The sequence below is a fragment of the Haliotis cracherodii genome, unplaced genomic scaffold (assembly GCF_022045235.1).
Source record: "Haliotis cracherodii isolate W230 unplaced genomic scaffold, xgHalCrac1.p SCAF_13, whole genome shotgun sequence".
NCBI lineage: Eukaryota > Metazoa > Mollusca > Gastropoda > Lepetellida > Haliotidae > Haliotis > Haliotis cracherodii.
Window position 1 is genome coordinate 21,291,107 of NW_027266268.1, and position 22,066 is coordinate 21,313,172.

Sequence of the window (22,066 nt, forward strand, 5' to 3'; positions counted from 1 at the left end):
AAGCGCGTATGATCCATAAGTTTATCAATGTTATCAAAGTAAGAAATATTGACACGGTGTATAAAGTGTTTGCCTCAAATTACTTATGTCCGTTATTCAGTCATGGCCTGATGAGACTCGTACGTGGTACGAGTTGAAAGCGCTAGTCTATTAAAACTGTGTTCAATCTTACTCCACTTATATATATATATATTCGTCTTTGAATACATGCTCTTTTGATAAAACCTTCAGGTTATTTTACTGTTGACCGATTCTACGTTTTAATGTGAAAAACATGTCAGAATCAGAGAGCTTTGTTGGTACCTTTTTATTAAATGTAAATTTAACACGAATGTGATTGCTATTTCAATTATCAGTGTGCCGCCTGTACAGCGAAAGAGGGGATTTTATATCGTGTTTAACAATATTACGCCAATCTCTTTAAATTCAGATCTTTTACTGCGATATGATACCTCTCTGCGTAATGAGTTGTAGTTATAAGTGTTAAAGGAGTCATTCCCGAGGCAAGGGTGAAAACTCCTGTTTCCACTGTGGTGAGTGAGTGAGTTTGGTTTAACGCCGCTTTTAACAGTATTCCAGTTATATCACGGCGTGTCAGCTTAATGTTGGAGGAAAGCCCGAAGTGATGCAGGTCTCAGACGTTTACCACTTCGGTGAAACCCACGAGCACGGGTATGGTGCTGACAAACCTAGAAACATAATCGGGGCGAACCGGGATTCGAACCCACAATCATAGGTTTCTGGCGTGCCTAAGGGACGCAACTCTGCACAGCGAATCGCGGCGCCTTAGACGACTGGGCCACCCGTGCCCCCGTTTCCACTGTTGAAATTGGACTTTAATGGCCAGTTAACGTCCTTGCCCCGGGAAGGTGTGAAGAGGTCGCCTTCTGTCTCAGCAATTTCGGCTGACCTGTTCCTCTTGAGTACTCGTGAGTGTGAGTAGGGTACACATATCCATTGTGAGGTTTAGTATTGGTAATCTTTCTGTTGTATTGATGAGTTTTCTGTTTTCGCATTGATATAATTTGATTTTTGATTTTTAGCAACTAATCATATTTCTTTGGCTGCTCTGTTTATATACGCCCAAGAAGCAGACCATCTGTCAGATATAGAGTTAGTTTGGACTTGGCTACTGCGTCCCTTGGTTTTAGGAGATCAACTACAAATAGTGGACCTAGCTGCCATTCTTTGTTTCAACCGAGTCCGGGCTGGGGCATGTTCTTGAAATTCCATTAACAAGTGAGCAATGGATTCAGGTTCATTCGAGAGGGGCATACCTTGTCATAGTGCTTTTGTGTTTTGTTTTATTTGTTGTTTAACGCCGCACTCACCAATATTCCTGCTATATTACGGCGGTCTGTAAATAATCGAGTCTGGACCAGACATTAGAGTGATTGACATCATGAGCATAGATCCACACAATTGGGATACGATGACATGCATCAAGTCAGCGAGCCTGACCATCCGATCCCGTTAGTTGCCTCTAACGACAAGCATATATATAGCTATTCCCCACACGGACCCCGTACGATATTAACAAATTCGGTCGTTTTTGAATTTTGATATCCTTTACGTGAAGGTAAACAGGGATATAAAAGCTCAAAGGTCGAGCATCTGTGTTAAAAACCAACACATGTATTTTTTTAGCTCATATTATCTGCATAATCTAGGAAATCATTCATAGTTTTCTCTCTAATCACACGAACAACTGTAAAACATATCATTCGCTTATATAAGACAACTTTCTCTTAAAAACAAACCATCATCTGAATACAATGTCTGTATGTAGTGTGTGATGCTACACCCCTCGTTATAGCGCGAGTAATCGCGATAACCATGGCCATCCGAAAACGTTTGATATCCGAAAACCTATGATCCGACGATAATCAAAAGTGTTCACATGACGAGTGTTCAATTAGCTGTGCAGAGTTGTTTCCCTTGGGCACGCCAGAAACCTATGATTGTGGGTTCGAATCCCGGTTCGCCCCGATTATGTTTCTAGGTTTGTCAGCACCATACCCGTGCTCGTGTGTTTCACCGAAGTGGTAAACGTCTGAGACCTGCATCACTTCGGGCTTTCCTCCCACATTAAGCTGACACACCGTGATATAACTAGAATACTGTTAAAAGCGGCGTTGTACACAACCCACTCACTCATTACCACAGAATAGACTTTTAAGATTCCTAGAAGTGTCTACTATTACAACTTTGTTGGAGATCTAGATATCATCTCTTCTCTCAGAAAAGTAATTTGAAAAATATCAATCGATTTATAGTTGTCCAGCTTCGAAACTATTTAGTATGAACACTGTATCTTGACAAAAGGTGAAATACCAATGGTTTTATTATCGTGCGAACTTTATTAAATGTGCGGGCATAAATGAAAGTGGTGTTTGGAGTTTGCAAATAATGCTAAGGGGGGATAACCACCAAACCGGAAGCGTTTCACACGCACGCGCCCCTCATGTAAACATGAAATATGGCCTACAAGGCAAGGTAAGACAAGTTTGCTGACCCGCCCCTTTCGGTCATCATTTGATCAAACGAAACTATGATTTGTCATTTCACAATATCATTTTGATGACATGAATATATTCATTTTGCAGGTTACGAGAGTTTGAAGAACAACTAAAATCGGACGAAATTGACTTCAAAAACTTGCGGAAGTTGTGTTTTGCGGGTAGGATATTATTTACATCACATGACTTCAAAACATTTAATGACAGGTATCTTTAAACTCGGTGTTGAAATTTGAAAATATAATTTCCTCATGTATATTCAAAAGAGTTTTCAAACTAGGGTAGGTTATTGTCTATAATATTATCCTTACCCTAATTTATAGTGCTACAAAATCCGTCAGCACTATTATAAACTTCACATTCGTGTGACTGTTGCAAGTGATCCAGTTCAAGTGAAATTGATGGGCCGGGTTTCAGAAATGTATGGCCACAGGACCCTTATTGGTCAGAAATGGGGGTCATATGTTTTGTCAGGTGGCAATGTCATGGACTGCCTTGCAGTCTGAAAGACTGAGAATATGATGAACAGGTACACTGGGTAGAGTCTACACAATATGGCATTGGTAGACGTTATGCAAATGTAAGTTTGGAAAGGCATAGAGGATATTATATTCATGTTCATGTGATGCTATGTTTACGACATGAGTGTCTAAATTCTGGTATAATACCAGAATTTAGGCAGGAGTGTCGTATACATAGTATGGCATGAACATGAATATAATGTTGTATTTATTACAGAAGATGTCTACAAACAGGAAGGAATTTAAGTGTTTTCCTGTAAGGACAGCAGTAGTATATCCACAATTTGTCAAATGATGTCAACAGTCTTCAGCTATGACGATGTTTCTAATGTGAAGTCATTCTGACCTCACGTCTCAATTGGAATCGAATGACATCAACAATGCTGTCCAGAAGACGGATACAATACACTGTTGTCTCGTGACGTGATATGACCTAGGGCACATATGATTTTTTTAAAGCCTGATATGTTTGCCCTCGTAGGTAATAATACAGTTTTCTGGCTGTGTACAAGGCTCCACCAGACTAACACTTTACTGATCTGGCATGTTCTTCGATGCTTAGGGTAAGGTTAGCATAGGGTGCGTTGTGTTAGGGTAAGGTTAGCATAAGATGCGTTGTGTTAGGGTTAGGTTAACATATGGTGTGTTGTGTTAGGGTTAGGTTAGCATAGGGTGCGTTGTGTTAGGGTTAGGTTAGCATAGGGTGCGTTGTGTTAGGGTTAGGTTAGCATAAGATGCATTGTGTTAGGGTAAGGTTAGCATAGGGTGTGTTGTGTTAGGGTTAGGTTAGCATAGGGTGCATTGTGTTAGGGTTGGGTTAGCATATGGTGCGTTGTGTTAGGGCTAGGCTAGCATAGGGTGCGTTGTGTAAGGGTTAGGTTAGCATATGGTGCGTTGTGTTAGGGCTAGGCTAGCATAGGGTGCGTTGTGTTAGGGTTGGGTTAGCATAGGGTGCGTTGTGTTAGGGTTAGGTTAGCATAGGGTGCGTTGTGTTAGGGTTAGGGTAGGATGCCCCAGGATGGTCCCACTCCCCTTATGATCCACCATGTCTCTTCAGAGCGGCAATCAGGTAGCCTAGTGGTTTAAAGTGTTCGCTCGTCACGCCGAAAACCCGGGTTCGATTCCTAACATGAGTAAAATGTGTGAAACCAATTTCCGGTGTCTCCCGCTGTGATATTGCTGGAATATAGCTAAAAGCAGCGTAAAACCAAACTCACTCACTCACTCCTCTGCAGGTATGCAAGTGTTGATTCTGTAGCTGTGACAGACCAATCTTATGCCTCTTGGAACAACTGCAAGTTTGGTCAACTTGGGATATGTCAACACTAATCCTGGGGTTCTTTGAATGCGTTTTATTGACGGGAGTACATGTGACAGCCAGCATGGCGTCCATTCAAGTACACAGTAATTCATGACGTCACTTGATGACATAATACGCAGACATTAACGAAGGGGAGCTAACTCAGATATTGACTGGGTTTTACCATAATCGGCGATAACGCTACAGTTAATTTCCAGCATCTGTCTGTAGTTTAAGTGAGTTGATGTCTCTTATGTCAGCAATAGTGTCTGCATTATGTCATAAATGTACAAGGCTAGTGAACTCATTAGAATATATGCACTGTGTGGTTTTCAATTAATTTGATTATCCAAATCCTATGGATACATTGTTGTCCTTCTCATCTTCTGCAGGTTGCCCTTATGAGTCTGGAAGTGGAATTCGCTCAGTATGCTGGAAGGTATGTCTTCACTCCAGACCGTTCTTCCTTCATTAGCTCATAGGTGGTGTAATTTAAGCTTCACTGATTTACATTACCGTATTCAACATAATAAGCGCCTAGGGCACTCTCAAAATTAGAAATGGGGGCTCTTATAAGAATACATTTTTGGTGAAAGAATTGAAAGATCGTAAATCTCGTGGTTTATGCTTGCAGCCTGAAATGATACAAAAGAAAAGTCTGTGCGTATTATATACGACAGATATATTTTTTCCAGAATTTAATTGCCAGTAATTAAGGGTACATATAAAACACTAGTATGTATTATACATGAATAAATAAGTCTTGTGTACATTGATCAATCGGAAGCGTGCTAATTGGGATTGTTCACTAGCCACTATATTGTCAAATATCCCCGTGGGCGCTTATTAGAGCAGGGCACTTATTACGTCGAATACGGTATATATTGGTGATGAGAAACTTTGTCAGTACAAATTCGAAATTTGAGATAAAAAATCATCAGACACGTTGATTTACCGTTTAAATTGTATTTTTTGTTCAGCTAGGCATTGTTTTATATCCAGGGATTAAGATTACCTTGTGTATTTTCTCGTAAACTAGGCCGGACACAGCAATCAGCTGTACACACGTTTTCTTGGAATCTACCGGTGATTCGGTCAAGATGATGTAACTTTACAGTATTTTAATGCAAGGATCGGCAAAAGTTGTATCTGAAACTATTTATTTATCAGGAATAATATATTCCAATATCTTGTGAATTTAGATGCAGCTTTTACTAAGCATATTAAAAATATTAATAACCCTAAGCAAAGCAGCTGATCGCTATTGCCGGGTATTATTTTTGACGTGGAAGCAGTCTGACCAGTCACCATCAAGGCTCCCGTGCACGTGATCGCGTGATTGCGAGAACTACATGTTGACATAGAATCGTCCAACAAAAACAAATATAACTTTTAACTAATCAAAGTATGGCATTTATGATATATGTATCCATTCTCTGTCAACTAAAGTTTGTTTCAAGGCGTCAATAGCGGTAATCTGACCGTGGTTGCTGTTAATAACTGTGAGTTGTGCGCTCATTGCTTCACACACAATTTCACCGAAATTAATTAAAACAATATTAAAAGGAATTTTGAATAAAATCAATAAAATAAGTTACAAACATAAGTCCAGATATACAAAGAACACTTTTTATAGCCAGACAGTGAAATTACATGAATAATATGCGAACTTCAGTATGGATTTGTTGACATAGTATTTCTGGTGTTACGCGTTCTCGGTAATGTTTTTCCATGGGGGAAAAAACATCAAAACTCATTAATTCGTGTGTAATGCGCACCCTCTTCTACACAGCTGTGTTTTTTTGGAAAAAAAGTGCGCACTATACTCAAGAAAATAAGGTATTAAAGCCACATATACTATTAAAGCACCAAAAATATGAAGAAAGGATGTTTAAGTGAGATTGATCACAACAATAGATTTTTTTAAGACAATGAAGAATTCATGACACACTTAATTTAATTTTTTGTTGGGTGTGAAAATAGATCTGGTTGGAAAATATCTGATGGTCATACTGCTTTTGTTATTGTAATATAATAGTTTGGTATGCTGGATGTAATAATATATTGACAGACTAATAATCCAACTATAAAAGTCTTGAAAATGTTTGTTTGTTTGTTGTTTAACGCAGCAATATTCCAGCTATATGACGACAATCAGTCAATAATCGAGTCTGGACCAGACAAACCAGTCGTTGACTAATAAAGTGTAGTTCAGACCTGTTCTAGCACAGTTTGATATTTCATGTACACAAGACTGCCTCCGTGGTCTAGTGGTAGAGCGTCCGCCCAGAGAATGGAATTCCCGGGGTTTGATCCCCGGCTGCGTCATACCAAAAGACGTTAAAAGATGGTACTTGTTGTTACCCTGTCTGGCGCCTGCAGCATGTTAAACTGCAGCATGGTATCTCATTGGGCTAGCACTATAAAATCAGCATCAGTCCGGACTAGCATGCACATCGCTATATAAGTGCAATAATCTTGGACGCGATGTTAAACCCCATTCCTCCACCACCACCAGGTTCACAAACCAGTGTTGTAAGGAAAGACCGCCTCTCAATCTCCCCCTTGTAGCACCTGTCTCCCCCTTGTAGCACCAGCCTCCCCCTTGTAGCACCAGTCTCCCCCCAGTCTCCCCCCTTGTAGGACCAGTCTCCCCTCTTGTAGCACCTGTCTCCCCGTTGTAGCACCAGCCTCCCCCTCGTAGCACCAGTCTCCCCCTTGTAGCACCAGTCTCCCCCCTTGTAGCACCAGTCTCCCCCTTGTAGCAACAGTCTCTACCTTGTAGCGCCAGACTCCCCCTTGTAGCACCAGTCTCCCCCCAGTCTCCCCCCTTGTAGCACCAGTCTCTCCCTTGTAGCACCAGTCTCCCCCTTGTAGCGCCAGTCTCCCCTTGTAGCACCAATCTCCCCCCAGTCTCTCCCTTGTAGCACCAGTCTCCCCCTTGTAGCGCCAGTCTCCCCTTGTAGCACCAATCTCCCCCCCAGTCTTCCCCCTTGTAGCACCAGTCTCCCCCTTGTAGCACAAGTCTCCCCCTTGTTGCACCAGTCTCACCCTTGTAGCACCAATCTCCCCCCAGTCTCTCCCTTGTAGCACCAGTCTCCCCCTTGTAGCGCCAGTCTCCCCTTGTAGCACCAATCTCCCCCCAGTCTCCCCCCTTGTAGCACCAGCCTCCCCCTTGTAGCACCAGTCTCCCCCTTGTAGCACCAGTCTTTCCCCTTGTAGCACCAGTCTCTCCCCTTGTAGCACCAGTCTCCCCCTTGTAGCACCAGTCTCTCCCCTTGTAGCACCAGTCTCCCCCTTGTAGCACCAGTCCCCCCCCCCTTGTAGCACCAGTCTCCCACCAGTCTCCCGCCCTTGTAGCACCAGTCTCCCCCTTGTAGCACCAATCTCCCCCTTGTAGCACCAGTCTCCCCCCTTGTAGCACCAGTCTCCCCCTTGTAGCAACAGTCTCCCCCTTGTAGCACCAGTCTCCCCCTTGTAGCACCAGTCTCCCCCTTGTAGCACCAGTCTCCCACCAGTCTCCCCCCTTGTAGCACCAGTCTCCCTCTTGTAGCACCAGTCTCCCCCCTTGTAGCACCAGTCTCCCCCTTGTAGCACCGTCGTAATATAGTTGGAATATTGGTAAACGTGTATCAGGGTTTTATGCGACGCACAAACGTGCATTCAGTATGCACAAATGTTGCGATTGGATGCAGAAAAAGAATATACTGCCTCCCCGGGGATGCACAACAACATGCATTGTACATACAGTGCTTCAAGAGCAGTTATGGGTGTCTGTCATTTCATCTATCAATCATGACTACTGTCCACATGATCATTGATTCATTCCAGGCTCTAAAGTAATTATCCAAATATACAGCATACTACAACATTTCATAACTTTACAGGACAATCATATTGCCTGCATGAACCCTAAAACAATTTCCCCATGGACCCCCAACGTTTGTTAATCAAGGTAAAACACAGGTGTGCTAAAACAACTCACTCACTCACTCTCACCAAACCCACTCACTCACTCACCCCAAACCCACTCACTCACTCACTCACTCACTCACTCACTCACTCACTCAGAGATGTTGCTGCATTCACAGATTCTCCTGAATTATCTGCCCCTGAAGAAAGGCGGCTGGCCAGATTTCTTGAAGAAACAAAGGTAATGTTGAATTGTTTGATAGGCATTACTTAGAAGTTGACGGATGACAAAGTGGACAAAACATTTATGGATAACAACTTCTTTGTTACACTGTACTAGTGACGTTTCTGTATAGGTCCTTATACCGTTGTCAAGCAATACAGAGCAGTCTAACGCAATGATGCTATGGTTTTCAGAATAAGATAGTGAAAACATTGCAAGCAGCTACATATTAAATTGAACATTTGTCTCGTCTTTTCAAATGACATGTTTATCTCATCTTGTGATCTGCAAAGTTGACAGTTTCACTTATGTTGTGCCACCCATGAAAATATCAACAAATTGCAAGCCACTCGATGATATTCATATATCCATATTAATTGTCAAGAAAAGACAAATATCTATATATAGATATCTAATACAAATGTTTATTTACCATATCTTTGTTTACTGATCTAAAGCAGGAATTATATTTTTTCCGTCTCTATACAACTCTAAAGCAGTGTATAAGGTCACACGTTTTTGATTTTATGTTACAAAGATTTATTCCTGCTTTTCCACCTAGGGTCAGTCAAAATAAAGATAGAAATAAATAGCTATGTCATGTCATGTCATGTCATGTCATTCATTGACTGATAGTGATGTAGACATACAAGTTATTTCTAACATTTGTTATTGTATGAGACGGTCTATATAACTCGCAGGAGACATAATAAAAATAAATATTTTTATGTTTAGCTATTTCTTGGACCAGCTGCTTTTCAGTAGGGATAGGGGGGCCTGTGAAACAAAAAATAAAAAAGGTGTGGCCTAACGATGCTGTGCCTTGCATATTGTAACTTAGAGATATATGTCCCTGTTAAGTGAGTATGCGACTGGGGGTTGAAAAAGAACCAAAACAGCATGGAATTATTTTTAAGAAAAGTCAACTCACCAGTTTAAAAATACCCATTAGACTAGACCCAAGGGTGGAGAAATATAGGATGAAAGTTCTTTATTTACATTTACATTGCTAGTAAAATTGATTCACACTGTTTGACAAGGGAGAGAATGCCATCGTATCGCGGTACAGGGAAAAACTATCAATACCTGATATAAATGATAACGTAACTAATACTCAATAGCTCGAACAGTTATTTGAGCCCTGTAAACATGGACATGTTTGATACACAGCACTTATTCATTACTTATTTCTCCCGTGAAGATTCCGGGTTGGAATAGGTCTTCAGCAACCCTTGCTTGTCGTGAGAGGCGACTAACGGAATCGTGTGGTCAGGCTTGCTGACTCGGTTGATACATGTCATCGTATCCCAATTGTGTAGATTGATGCTCATGATATCAATCACTGGATTGTCTGGTCCAGACTGGATTATTTACAGACCGCCGTCATATAGCTGGAATATTGCTGAGTGCGGTGTTAAACATCAAACAAACAAACAAACATTACTTGTTACAGTGTATTACTATTAGGTAAAAACTTGTTATTGAAATTCATCTGATGTTCAAAATATGTTTTCTTGAAGATCTTCAAGTGAATGCAATGCTATGGTAGGAAAACCTTCTAAAATAATATATATATATATGTACATGACTAAAATTTGCTGTTATTAAACCTTTTTTATTTTAACTTGTTTGATAGGCATTACAGTATTAAAGAAGTTGTTATCCATAAAAAAAAAAAAAAAATTAAAAAAAACAATTGTGTCTATCTTTTTTATTTTGTCAAAGTTTTTTAGTAATTTAAAAATTGTTTGGCATGTCTTGGTTGGACTGACTGTTGTTCTGTTACAGAGCCCTGTACAGGCAGTTTGTGCAGGAGATGATCATTGACCCGGGCGTGAAGGCCAACGCTGGAGTTCATGAGGACCATGTGAGTTGGGGGTTATACAGAAACTTTGTGTTCATTTTATCCAAACAGCTGTTAGACCACCTCTGTGGTATAGTGGATAGAGGAGTCTGCCAAAAGAGCAGAAAGTCAGGGTTTCGATCCCCAGCAGTGTCATACCCAAAGATGTTAAACGATGGTACTTGTTGTTACCCTGTCTAGTGCTCGGCAATAAGGCTGATAAAACAAGGACTGGTCAGCTCGGACTCAGTATACTGTGTCTGAGTGGGGTATCCATGTTCCACTGCAGTATGGTATCTCAGTGGGCCATCACTATTAAACCGTCATTAGTCCGGACGAGTACATACACACTAGGGCTGGGATGGGTTACTCGGGTACTCGGGTCGGGTAGGACCTGGGTACCCACAGTACTACCCGGACTACCCGGACCCGTCGTTAGTCAAGTGGCATATGGTTTAATGACAAAATCTCAATAGAGCTCAGTGGTTACACTACAAGTCGCTAATGTTCCTATATCTTTATGATGATGCACACATTCCTTTTGACTTGTATATGTTTGAGTAAAGATAAAGCTTCAGTCACGTGTACGCATGATTCAATCATTTCATAAGAGACCATATATCTATTATATGGTCTATCGTTTCATACATGTATCGAAACAGTTTTTGCCAGGGCTACAGTTAAACTATTCCCAATTAGACATTGTGTTCCCAACTCTTTGAGACCTACAGGGTAGGGTCCGGTAATAGGGGGTTGGGAACCCGGACAGTAAATTTGGACTTGTCCCAGCCCTTATACACACTGAACAAGCATGTCGCTATATAAGTGCAATAGTCTTGAATGCAATGTTAAACCACATGTCACCTCACATGGTGAGGTGAGTTGTTCAAGAAGATTCATTACATAAGTAAAATAATTTACCTACCTACCCACCATCATGACCATCCCATATCTGATACGACAATGTAACCTGAAACACATGTTTGTTTTTAACCTCTTTGAGATATCAAGGCAAGAGGTTGATAGTGCATATTTTAACATTGTCAGAAACAACAGTTTCTAAGAAACTAAACTTTTCTGAAAACACATTTTTAATCATTCTTGTAGAAAGAAACCAAAATAACTATTATCTTATAACTATAATGTCTCACATAACCTTCAAGAAAATGAAAATTCGAAAAGTTGTTAAATAAAATAATTTTGTTTCCAGAGTTTTTTACATGTTTTATGCAGTTGTAACACCGGGAATGTGCAAAAAGAGTGAATATAACCTTATTCTATTTCACACTATGCATTTCCAGTGGTAGAAACTAACAGTTTCAGTCCACTAGTCCTTATAATGATCACATGTAGTAAAACCCTTAAAAGTAGCACATTTCTAGTAGTCCTTATGATACCTTAACTATTGGGCAGTATGGCAAGGACTACAGGACCAGTGCCAATTTCTAACGCTGCATTACTCCTTCTTTCAATCTTGTTGTGGAATCTTTGAATGAAGTCCTTGACATTCTAGAATGAAGTTTCCAGCTTCAAATGATGCAGTGATGTGTTCAGGTTAAATGTGTTTTGAAGCTGTTTTGTCCACACCAAGATTAAAAGAAGAAGGAGAAAGGCATAGTGTGAAATAGGATAAGTATATATGTACACAAATTAATGTAAAATTTTCAAAATCTTAGTTTTTTTTATGTTTTTAAAAATAAATTCTTTTTGAAAACAAGGACTGCTTCCAGAGTAAAGGAAATCATGTTGAAAGTTGTAACCAGATTGTCAGCCCTGCTTTTGTTTAATCAGCCTCTCAACCCGAACCCTGATAGTTCCTGGCAGGCCATCTTCAAGGACAACGACATGCTGGTGCAGATTGACAAGGACTGCAGGTACGACAGGGTCTACAATCCACCAGGGCTTTAGAGTTGGTTGTGTTGCTAATTTTGGGCCAGATTTTAATTTCCTATTTAATCAGAACCGCCTCCAAACTAACACAGCCAAGCCACCTTTTAGTTAATTCTGATCTTATCGTTGAGCATTATTTCACTAGACGTGGCCAATGTTTTACGCAAGAATGTTTTTAATGCAAGAATGTTTTATGAGGTAAATAAACATGTGGACACAAAACAGTCTTCTGCCGAGGCTGCTGCTCACGGGATTCATGCAATAATCCATTGATGGGCACATAATATTTACACTCAGTTGGACATGAGGCACATTTATGTAAGTGGGTATATTTGATAAAATTTTAGGAGTCACTGACTGTCTCAAAAATATTTATGTTATTGAATGTTATTTGTCTCAATTTATTATCAATGCCTTTCATTGGCTGAAAGTCCTAAATGTTCTAATCTGTATTGAGCTTACACAGTTTGGGACAATAGTAATTCTGATAATGGCAAAGATGTTTCTGCTTCAATTGACACCCCGGTACTGCGGAAATGCCAACCACAAGTTTTATTAGTGAAAAAGTGATGAGTATTGGTGTGAATTTTGCATCGCAACTTCTTGCAATGAGACTAAATATATGACATGGGACATGGTTGCTAAGGTATGTTACATCTGAGAAAGATGCCATGTGAAACATTCCGTGTATGGTTAATGTACGTGTGGACGGGGATTCTGTATCAATACATATCAACCTGCATATGGTGTTTTTAAGTTTTATATGATCTCTCAGAGTGTTGCCCCATGAGTTTTGAAAATTACCCTGTGTATTTATGTTGAAGGGATCCCTGTCCACACTTGTCCTGTTGCTTGCCAGAACACTGCACATACATGTGTATTTATACCTTGACAAGTTGTGACTAATTGGTGGTTTTGTTTTCAGACGCCTGTGCCCCGATTTGTTCTTCTTCCAGCGAGCGACTGAGTACCCCCACGAGGGCATTGTGAACTGTGACTCTAACATCGAGACACTGCGTAAGAGAGTGGAACAGTGTGTGCTGCACTCTGAAACTGTCTCCAGGAACAGGCTTGGCATCACAAACGTAAGTGTGCCGAGTTCATATCAAAGACATAGTAACATCTAGGGTTAGGAGGGGTATGGTAGCCAGTGTGCAGAGTTCATGACAAGGACGTAGTGACCGCTAAGGTTGTGAGAAGTATGGTGGCCAGTGTGCTGAGTTCATGTCAAGGACGTAGTGACCTCTAAGGTTGTGAGGGGTATGGTGGCCAGTGTGCAGAGTTTATGTCAAGGACGTAGTGACCTCTAAGGTTGTGAGGGGTATGTTGGCCAGTGTGCTGAGTTCATGTCAAGGACGTAGTGACCTCTAAGGTTGTGAGGGGTATGGTGGCCAGTGTGCAGAGGTCATGTCAAGGACGTAGTGACCTCTAAGGTTGTAAGGGGTATGGTGGCCAGTGTTCCGAGTTCATGTCAAGGACGTAGTGACCTCTAAGGTTGTGAGGGGTACGGTGGCCAGTGTGCAGAGTTCATGTCAAGGACGTAGTGACTGCTAAGGTTCTAAGAGGTTTGGTGGCCAGTGTGCAGAGTTCATGACAAAGACGTAGCGACCCTGAAGGCTCTGAGAGGTAATTGTGGCCAGTGTGCAGAGGTCATGTCAAGGACGTAGTGACCCTGAAGGCTCTGAGAGGTAATGGTGGCCAGTGTGCAGAGTTCATGACAAGGACATAGTGACTGCTAAGGTTGTGAGGGGTATGATGGCCAGTGGTCTGTGTTCCATGTTACATGTGCAGAGTCATTATGAAGATTTGCAACCTACCAAAGCAATGGTATAAGGTTTCATATCATTTAGCCTTCAACTTGAATTTCAAAAAAATTCATAAACATTGCAAATTGGACATCAACATTGAAATTTACTTAGCAATATAAGTTCCATTATTCAACCTAATCCTCGGGGCCACATTAAAAATTACCCATTCCAGTTTGTTTTTTAAAATTTGTACATGAAAATGAGATTTACTTACCCTGCTTATGAAAGCATTTAAGATAAGCTGTGACTGCCATTCACCCTGATTATGATCCCTGGTCTGTCAGCTGGGGTGATGGGGTGAGTTCGCACATCACGCTTAAAACCTGGGTTCGATTCCTGACATGGGTACAATGTGTGAAGCCCATTTCTGGTGTCCCCTGCAGTGATATTGCTGGAATATTGCTAAAAGCGGCACACTCCATCACTCACTGGTCTTGTCAGCTGAACATGGGTGTATGATTTAACGCTATCATGAGTTGTATAAGTAAGGCCATTAGTTGAACAATGATTCCACTTTACATTTACCCTTGTTGAGATGATGGATGTAGTTTGTAATGAGAATTTAGGTGAGCTCTGTCGTGTGTATATGCAGATGATGTCGAGTCGGAGGAAGGCGAGCGAGGAGTATGCGGCACTGCCGGAGGGCCAGGAGGCGCACTGGGAAGTGGTGGAGAGGATCCTCTTCATATATGCAAAACTAAACCCCGGACTGAAATATGTGCAGGTACTAGCTCTGTCTTTGTTAGTCCTCACCTGACACACAAGTTTGCACAGGTGACTCTGTATTTATGCAAACTCAGATATGTTAAATGTTTTCAGTGTCTGTGTTAAGAGATTGTTTGTATTTGTTGTAAGTGTGAAGCTAATTCTAGTTTTTATTCCTTATAACACATTGTTGCATACTACATAAAGTGGTGTTAACTCCTCACTGCTCAGACTCAATCTTATTAAAATCAAATCTTAGTTCTCGCTAACAGCTAAACAAAGATCTGAGGACATCCCTTTACGGGTCACGTCAGAACGACCTTTCTTCCGACCAATCAGAGCGTCGCTTGCCAGATCATAAAAGTGACAGCCGGAATGTGATTTCTAATCATGCATCCTCATAAACTTTAACACGGGGTATTCCGAACGATAGTTGCGGGCTTAACGACTGAATCCATACAATCTTGACTATCTCTTAGCCATTCCAGAATGTTCTTTTGTTCAGGTTTCAAATTTTTAATCGAAAATTTGTCAAAATTTGATTCGAAGCGTAGTCGCCAATTTGAAATGAATGCCGTAAAGCACGAGAAAGCTGCCTTCTCATTGGTTAATGTCGACTTCTTGTCAGCCATTCCATTGGTCAGTCAAAGTTCGCTAAAGGTTGTTCTGACGTGACCCGTAATGGTATGTCCTCAGATCTTTGTTTAGTGGTAGCGAGAACTCAGATCTGATTTTAATGAGAATGTGCTTAGACTGGTTGGAGGAATTACCTCCCCTTTCCATGCTCACAATGTTTAACATTTATTTGCAGGGCATGAATGAAATACTTGGGCCAATCTACTACACGTTTGCTTCTGATCCTGATGTTGATTGTCGAGGTGAGTACAAGCAGATGTCCGAGAGATATTTATTGAAAGTTAAGGAGATGTTGGTCCTCTGGCACAGATGTCCTAATTGCCCCAGGTGCTTGAATTTTCCATGACTATTTACATCCCACAACCCCAGTTTGCCATGGCCGTGTTCGATGTGTGGGATGTCGGGTTGGAATCGGTCTCCATCAACCTATGAGGCAACTAAATGGATCATGTGGTCCAGGGACTTGATTGTGTGTCATCGTACCTTGATGGCATTGGATGTTGTTGTTATAATCAAGGGGGCGGTGGGGTAGGTTAGTGGTTAAGGCGTTTGCTCGTCACTCTGAAGGCCCAGATTCTATTCCCTACATGGGTACAATGTGTGAAGCCCATTTCTGGTGTCCCCTGCCATGATATTGCTGGAATATTGCTAAAAGTGGCGTAAAACCATACTCACTCACACTTATTATCAACGAGTGATACTGATCCTCAGGCATGGCTGCCCAATGTGTCAATGGCACTGCAAATTATCGTGCCTTGTTTTGACTCTTTGCTATGAGAAGTTTCAATCCCACATTCGCCCCCGACATGATCCTTCCCTTTCCTTTATGGTCAGCACGATATCCCTGCTCATTGCTGTCACCAAGAGGCAAATGTCTAGCACCTCTGTTCCGATTCTGCTTTCCTCTCACTTAAAGTGAACTCGCTGTCAAAATACAATTCCACCATGGCATTGAAACATAAACAGCAACTCAACAGGAACTGTAGTTTCCACCAAGAGAGGCAGGACTCTAGGAAATGACCCTCTGAAACTCTGGGTTTCATAGTTTTTAGTTCGTTATTCATTTCTGTTTGTTTCAGAATATGCTGAGGCGGACTCCTTCTTTTGTTTCACAAATCTGATGGCTGAGATTCGGGACAACTTCATTAAGACACTGGATGACTCTCAGTGCGGGATAGGTAATCACTAGTGCTGTATGTGTGGGCTCCATTTCACAAACAGATCTGAGTGCGAAGATGGTCGTAACTCCAACTTATGTTCATCTTGGAGCAAAGATCATTTTGTGTTATTGGGACCAGGGCCCACTTGCACAAAGCGATCTTAGTGCTAAGACTATTGTAAGCCTATGTTAAAGTATGGGAGTTACGATCATCTTAGCGCTAAGATCGCTTTGTGCAAGTGGGTCCAGGGTATTTTTTCATGCAACAATCTTAGCTCTAAGATCTAATCTTACTCCCTAACTTCAACATAGGCTAACGACAATCTTATCCCTCAGGCGATCTTAACTTCCATACTCCAGCACTAGGGGTGGGAGGGGTAACTCGGGTACTCGGGTACTCGGGTTGGGTGGGTAATAAGTAAGACCCGTGTACCCACAGGACTACCCAGACCCATGGTTCGTCATGTGACATACTATGTATGGATGTATATTTATGTATTTCTTTATGTGTGGGACAGTTTTGGGCTTTGAACTTCACAAACACTTGTAGGACATTTGTTGTATCATTATCAATTTTGAAGAGAATGTTTATCACCCTATTTATTACGATCAGTCCTAGTTTGAGAATATAGGCCCATCTGAACCTCTACTTTATGTTCATATGTTGCAATTATTTTTGTATTTTCAGGTCAAGTACAGAACTCCATGGCTGTAATTTTTTGTTTGTGTGTGCAGGAAACTTGATGACAAAGCTGTACGACTACCTGCAGGTGAAGGACCCTGCTTTGTGGCACTTGCTGAAGGAACAAGATCTTAAACCCCAGTACTACGCCTTCCGCTGGCTCACCCTACTGCTGTCTCAGGAGTTCCCCCTTCCAGGTGGGTAGAGTTCCTTGGGAGATCCACCCTCATGTCTCCCTGCCAGGCCGATAGTGAAATTTTGTCAGGAAGTCATTCCACCATTACTGTCTGTATTTGTACCTAGAAACTTTCAAGGTTGCCGGGCGGTCGGGTAGCCTAGTGGTTAAAGCGTTCGCACGTCACGCCGAAGACCCAGGTTCGATTCCTGACATGGGTACAATGTGTGAAGCCCATTTCTGGTGTCCCCCTGCCATGATATTGCTGGAATATTGCTAAAAATGGCATAAAATCATACTCACTTACTCACTCACTTCAAGGTTGTGAACAAATTCTCATGTAGGTGCTTTGACATAATCTCACTTCCTGAAGTAGTTGTGAACCAGTTCTTTAGGCAGTTTTGTTGAGAATCTCACTTCTTAGAAGGTTATGAACCAGTTCTGGGAGCAGTCGTGTGAGTGTCTTACTCCCTGATTGGTTGTGAACAAGTTCTTTGGGAAGTCTTGCGAGAATCTCACTCCCTGATAGGTTGTGAACCAGTTCTTTGGGCAGTTGTGTGAGAATCACGCTCCCTAGAATGTTGTGAACAAGTTCTTTGGGAAGTCTTGCGAGAATCTTACTCCCTGATTGGTTTTGAACCAGTTCTTTGGGTAGTCTTGCGAGAAACTTACTCCCTAGTTTGGCTGTGAACCAATTCTGCGGGCAGTTTTTGGAGAAACTCACTCTCAAGGATGATTATGTACCAGTTCTTTGGGCAGCCTTGTGAGAATCTCACTTCCTGGAACGCACAGTGTAACATGACTCAAGTATTACAATGAGTATCAATAAGTGAGGTAAACGCACATGACACCCCTTGTGTATAGATAGTGCTTGAACATTGCTGCAACAGCCAGGTTTTGTGCAACATGATCGTGTCTTATCAAGAACTTTCTTTCAGATGTGTTACGGATATGGGACTCTCTATTTGCTGATGCCAGTCGCTTTGAATTCCTCATCCACGTATCCTGTGCAATGCTCATGTAAGTGAATCCTTAGAATTTGTTTGTTTGTGGGTTGTTTTTTAACGCCGCACTGAGCAATATTCCAGCTATATGACGGCGGTCTGTAAATAATCGAGTCTGAACCAGATAATCCAGTAATTGACATCATGAGCATCGATCCATGCAATTGGGATGAGTGACATGCATCAACCAAGTCAGCGTGCCTGACCCCTGATCCTGTTTGTCGCCTCTTACAACACGCATAGTCGCCTTTTACGGTATGCATGGGTTGCTGAAGACCTAAGACCTTGCTGACGGTTGAATCCTAAGAAGATTTTCTCAAAGAATATTTTGGATTATCTGTCCCAAATGAATGAATTTTGCCAAAATGAAGCTTTATCAACATTTCTGTTTTTGTATGCACTTAAACAACATGTATGCAATCAGATCAAGGCAACTATTATTGTTGTAATGTATCAATAGCACTATTGGTAATATTCATTCATTATAGGGAATTCCTTTCTTTAAGGCATGTTTTTTTTGGTGGGGATTTCAAGTGTCATGGGTTGGGAGGTCAGCCTACATCTGGTGTTACACAGAAGTGTTTATGCAAGTGAACTGTATATTAGATGCAGCAGGGCATGTCATGGTGGTTGGAAGGCTCGGGAGTCACCAGTGTCTGGGTGGGGTATTCATGTTAATCTGCAGCATGGTATCTCAGTGGGCTAGCATACACACACACACATGCATGCAAGTCGCTATAGAAATGCAATAATCTTGAATGTGATGTTAAACCCGATTTCACCACCTTCTATACCCGATCTTATAAATGTAACGAGGCTGTTACTTTGACCTTTGTCCTCAGGCTCCTCAGGGAAGATTTGCTAAAGGGTGATTTTCCCCACAACATGAAACTACTTCAGGTAAGTACTTGTATTAATGTACAAAATACATCCGAACTTTCAGACAGGAATAGATTTCCTTGTTGTAATTGTTGGCAAGAGTTATCTCCCATACATAGTGACAGAAACACCTTGACCTGTCTCACCTTGTGCGCTAGAGTTATCTCCCATACATAGTGGCAGAAACACCTTGACCTGTCTCACCTTGTGCGCTAGAGTTATCTCCCATACATAGTGACAGAAACACCTTGACCTGTCTCACCTTGTGCGCTAGAGTTATCTCCCATACACAGTGGCAGAAACACCTTGACCTGTCTCACCTTGTGTGCTAGAGTTATATCCCTTACATGGTGACAGAAACACCTTGACCTGTCTCACCTTGTGCGCTAGAGTTATCTCCCATACATAGTGGCAGAAACACCTTGACCTGTCTCACCTTGTGCGCTAGAGTTATCTCCCTTACGTGGTGACAGAAACACCTTGACCTGTCTCACCTTGTGCGCTAGAGTTATATCCCTTACATAGTGGCAGAAACACCTTGACCTGTCTCATCTTGTGCGCTAGAGTTATCTCCCATACCAAATGACAGAAGCACCTTGACCTGTCTCACCTTGTGTGCTAGAGTTATCTCCCATACATCATGAGTGATACACCTTGACCTGTCTCTCCTTGTGTGCTAGAGTTATCTTCCATACATAGAGACAGAAACTTCTTAACATGTTATCTCCCACCTATTGGGAACAAGAAATCACCATTGTCCAGTGCTTTCCATAAAATCTGACTGACATTATTGAAGTGAGTGAGTGAGTATGGTTTTACGCTGCTTTTAGCAATATTCCAGTTATATCATGGCAGGGACACCAGAAATGGGCTTTACACATTGTACCCATGTTGGGATTCGAAGCCAGGTCTTTGGCATGACGAGCGAACACCTTAACAACTAGGCTACCTGACCGCCCAACATTATTGTTCCCTGACATTTTTGAAGATATATATGTTGATCATCCCTATGCTTTCAGTCACTTGTTTTTGATCATTGACCTAATTGACCTGCAACTCATTGGATAGGTCCAGTGGTTGAGTATTAGCTCATGTCCAAGGCTTTGGTCGACTCTACACATGGGCTCAGTGTGTGTCACATGTCATTGGTGTCCACAGCTGTGATATGGCTGGAATATTGCTCAAAGTCAGCTCGCTCGTTCGCTCACTCACTCACTCACTCACTCACTCACTCACTCACTCACTCACTCATTCACTCCATTTGTCTACAGGCACAAACTGAGCAGTCAGAAATATAAACGTGCCCCTGCAGCTGTTTATGTGAATGCACACACGTTTTGTATTTCAGAATTTCCCACCTTCTATTGATGTGCAGACAGTATTAGCGAAGGCTGTTGAAGTCAAAGATCGACACCAGGGCTTGTGACACTCACAGAGGTAGAGTCAGACATTCAGAACGACCCATGCACATCAAGAACTTGTTGGACAAAGCATTTAAATTTTGACTGCTTTGTGAATTGATGGCCTGAGGCTTATGTCTTTATTTTTGGGGGAATGCCTCTGTGGTCTAGTGGAAAACTATAGGATGTATTGCTGCTTGGAGAATAAATCCATTACCATTTACAAACTGATGCGTACCTCAAACTCCCAGTCGAGTCACTGGCTTAAGGATCTGCTGAAACTAGTGGCAAACTGTCTTTGTTTCCCAAAGTAATATCAGTAAACCAATAGTCACCCCATTACAATACCATTTTCAAGAGATGATAACAATTATATTTTCTTTTACAGATGATTGACACAGCTCAGCATTTTCTTCAACTTGTCAACAAATAAACCAACTATCGTTGTCCCCACTAGACAAATACCTTACCAGCCACACCACTGAAAATACCCTCAACAGATGGAGTCTCTCCCTGATACACCAGTGCTACATTCACCCTCAACAGCTGGAGTCTCTCCCTGATACAGTCACCCTCAATAGCTGGAGTCTCTCCCTGATACACCAGTGCTACATACACCCTCAACAGCTGGAGTCTCTCCCTGGTACAGCGACCCTCAACAGCTGGAGTCTCTCCCTGATACAGTCACCCTCAATAGCTGGAGTCTCTCCCTGATACACCAGTGCTACATACACCCTCAACAGCTGGAGTCTCTCCCTGGTACAGCGACCCTCAACAGCTGGAGTCTCTCCCTGATACACCAGTGCTACATACACCCTCAACAGCTGGAGTCTCTCCCTGGTACAGCGACCCTCAACAGCTGGAGTCTCTCCCTGGTACAGTCACCCTCCATAGCTGCAGACTCTTCCTGGTACACCAGTGCTACATACACCCTCAACAGCTGGAGTCTCTCCCTGATATAGCCACCCTCAACAGCTGGAGTCTCTCCCTGATGCAGTCACCCTCAACAGCTGGAGTCTCTCCCTGGTACAGCCACCCTCAACAGCTGGAGTCTCTCCCTGGTTCAGTCACCCTCAACAGCTGGAGTCTCTCCCTGATACAGCCACCCTCAACAGCTGGAGTCTCTCCCTGGTACAGCCACCCTCAACAGCTGGAGTCTCTCCCTGATACAGTCACCCTCCACAGCTGGAGTCTCTCCCTGGTACAGACACCCTCAACAGCTGGAGTCTCTCCCTGGTACAGTCACCCTCAACAGCTGGAGTCTCTGGTACAGCAGTGCTTCAGTCACCATTAAGCCTCTGTGTAAATGTGAGCATACACTACAGTGTTTCCATGTATCACCATCTGTCTTTCCTGTGCAACATTGTGTGTGGACATTTGACAGGGGAGCTCATTTGAGATGAAAATGAT

General features: G+C 42.2%; 1 protein-coding gene across 1 annotated transcript; it reads left to right on the forward strand.

Moving 5' to 3' along the window:
* The first annotated feature begins 2,460 nt into the window (after window positions 1-2,460).
* Window positions 2,461-21,431, forward strand: LOC139459736 (TBC1 domain family member 13-like). Its single transcript, XM_071241388.1, has 15 exons — window positions 2,461-2,496; window positions 2,607-2,680; window positions 4,733-4,779; window positions 8,432-8,493; window positions 10,264-10,342; window positions 12,110-12,192; window positions 13,134-13,293; window positions 14,609-14,740; window positions 15,533-15,599; window positions 16,437-16,535; window positions 17,252-17,395; window positions 18,312-18,393; window positions 19,220-19,277; window positions 20,605-20,693; window positions 21,045-21,431. Exons 1-14 carry the CDS (start codon window positions 2,480-2,482, stop codon window positions 20,680-20,682), a joined length of 1,182 nt encoding a protein of 393 aa, XP_071097489.1. The 5' UTR covers window positions 2,461-2,479; the 3' UTR covers window positions 20,683-20,693; window positions 21,045-21,431.
* Window positions 21,432-22,066: the final 635 nt, after the last annotated feature.

Bases quoted from the DNA above. Each gene is read 5' to 3' on its own strand.
- LOC139459736 (XM_071241388.1), top strand. The intron at 2,681-4,732 runs GTAGGATATTAT...CATCTTCTGCAG, and splicing joins GCGGAAGTTGTGTTTTGCGG to GTTGCCCTTATGAGTCTGGA. The intron at 12,193-13,133 runs GTACGACAGGGT...TTTTGTTTTCAG, and splicing joins CAGATTGACAAGGACTGCAG to ACGCCTGTGCCCCGATTTGT.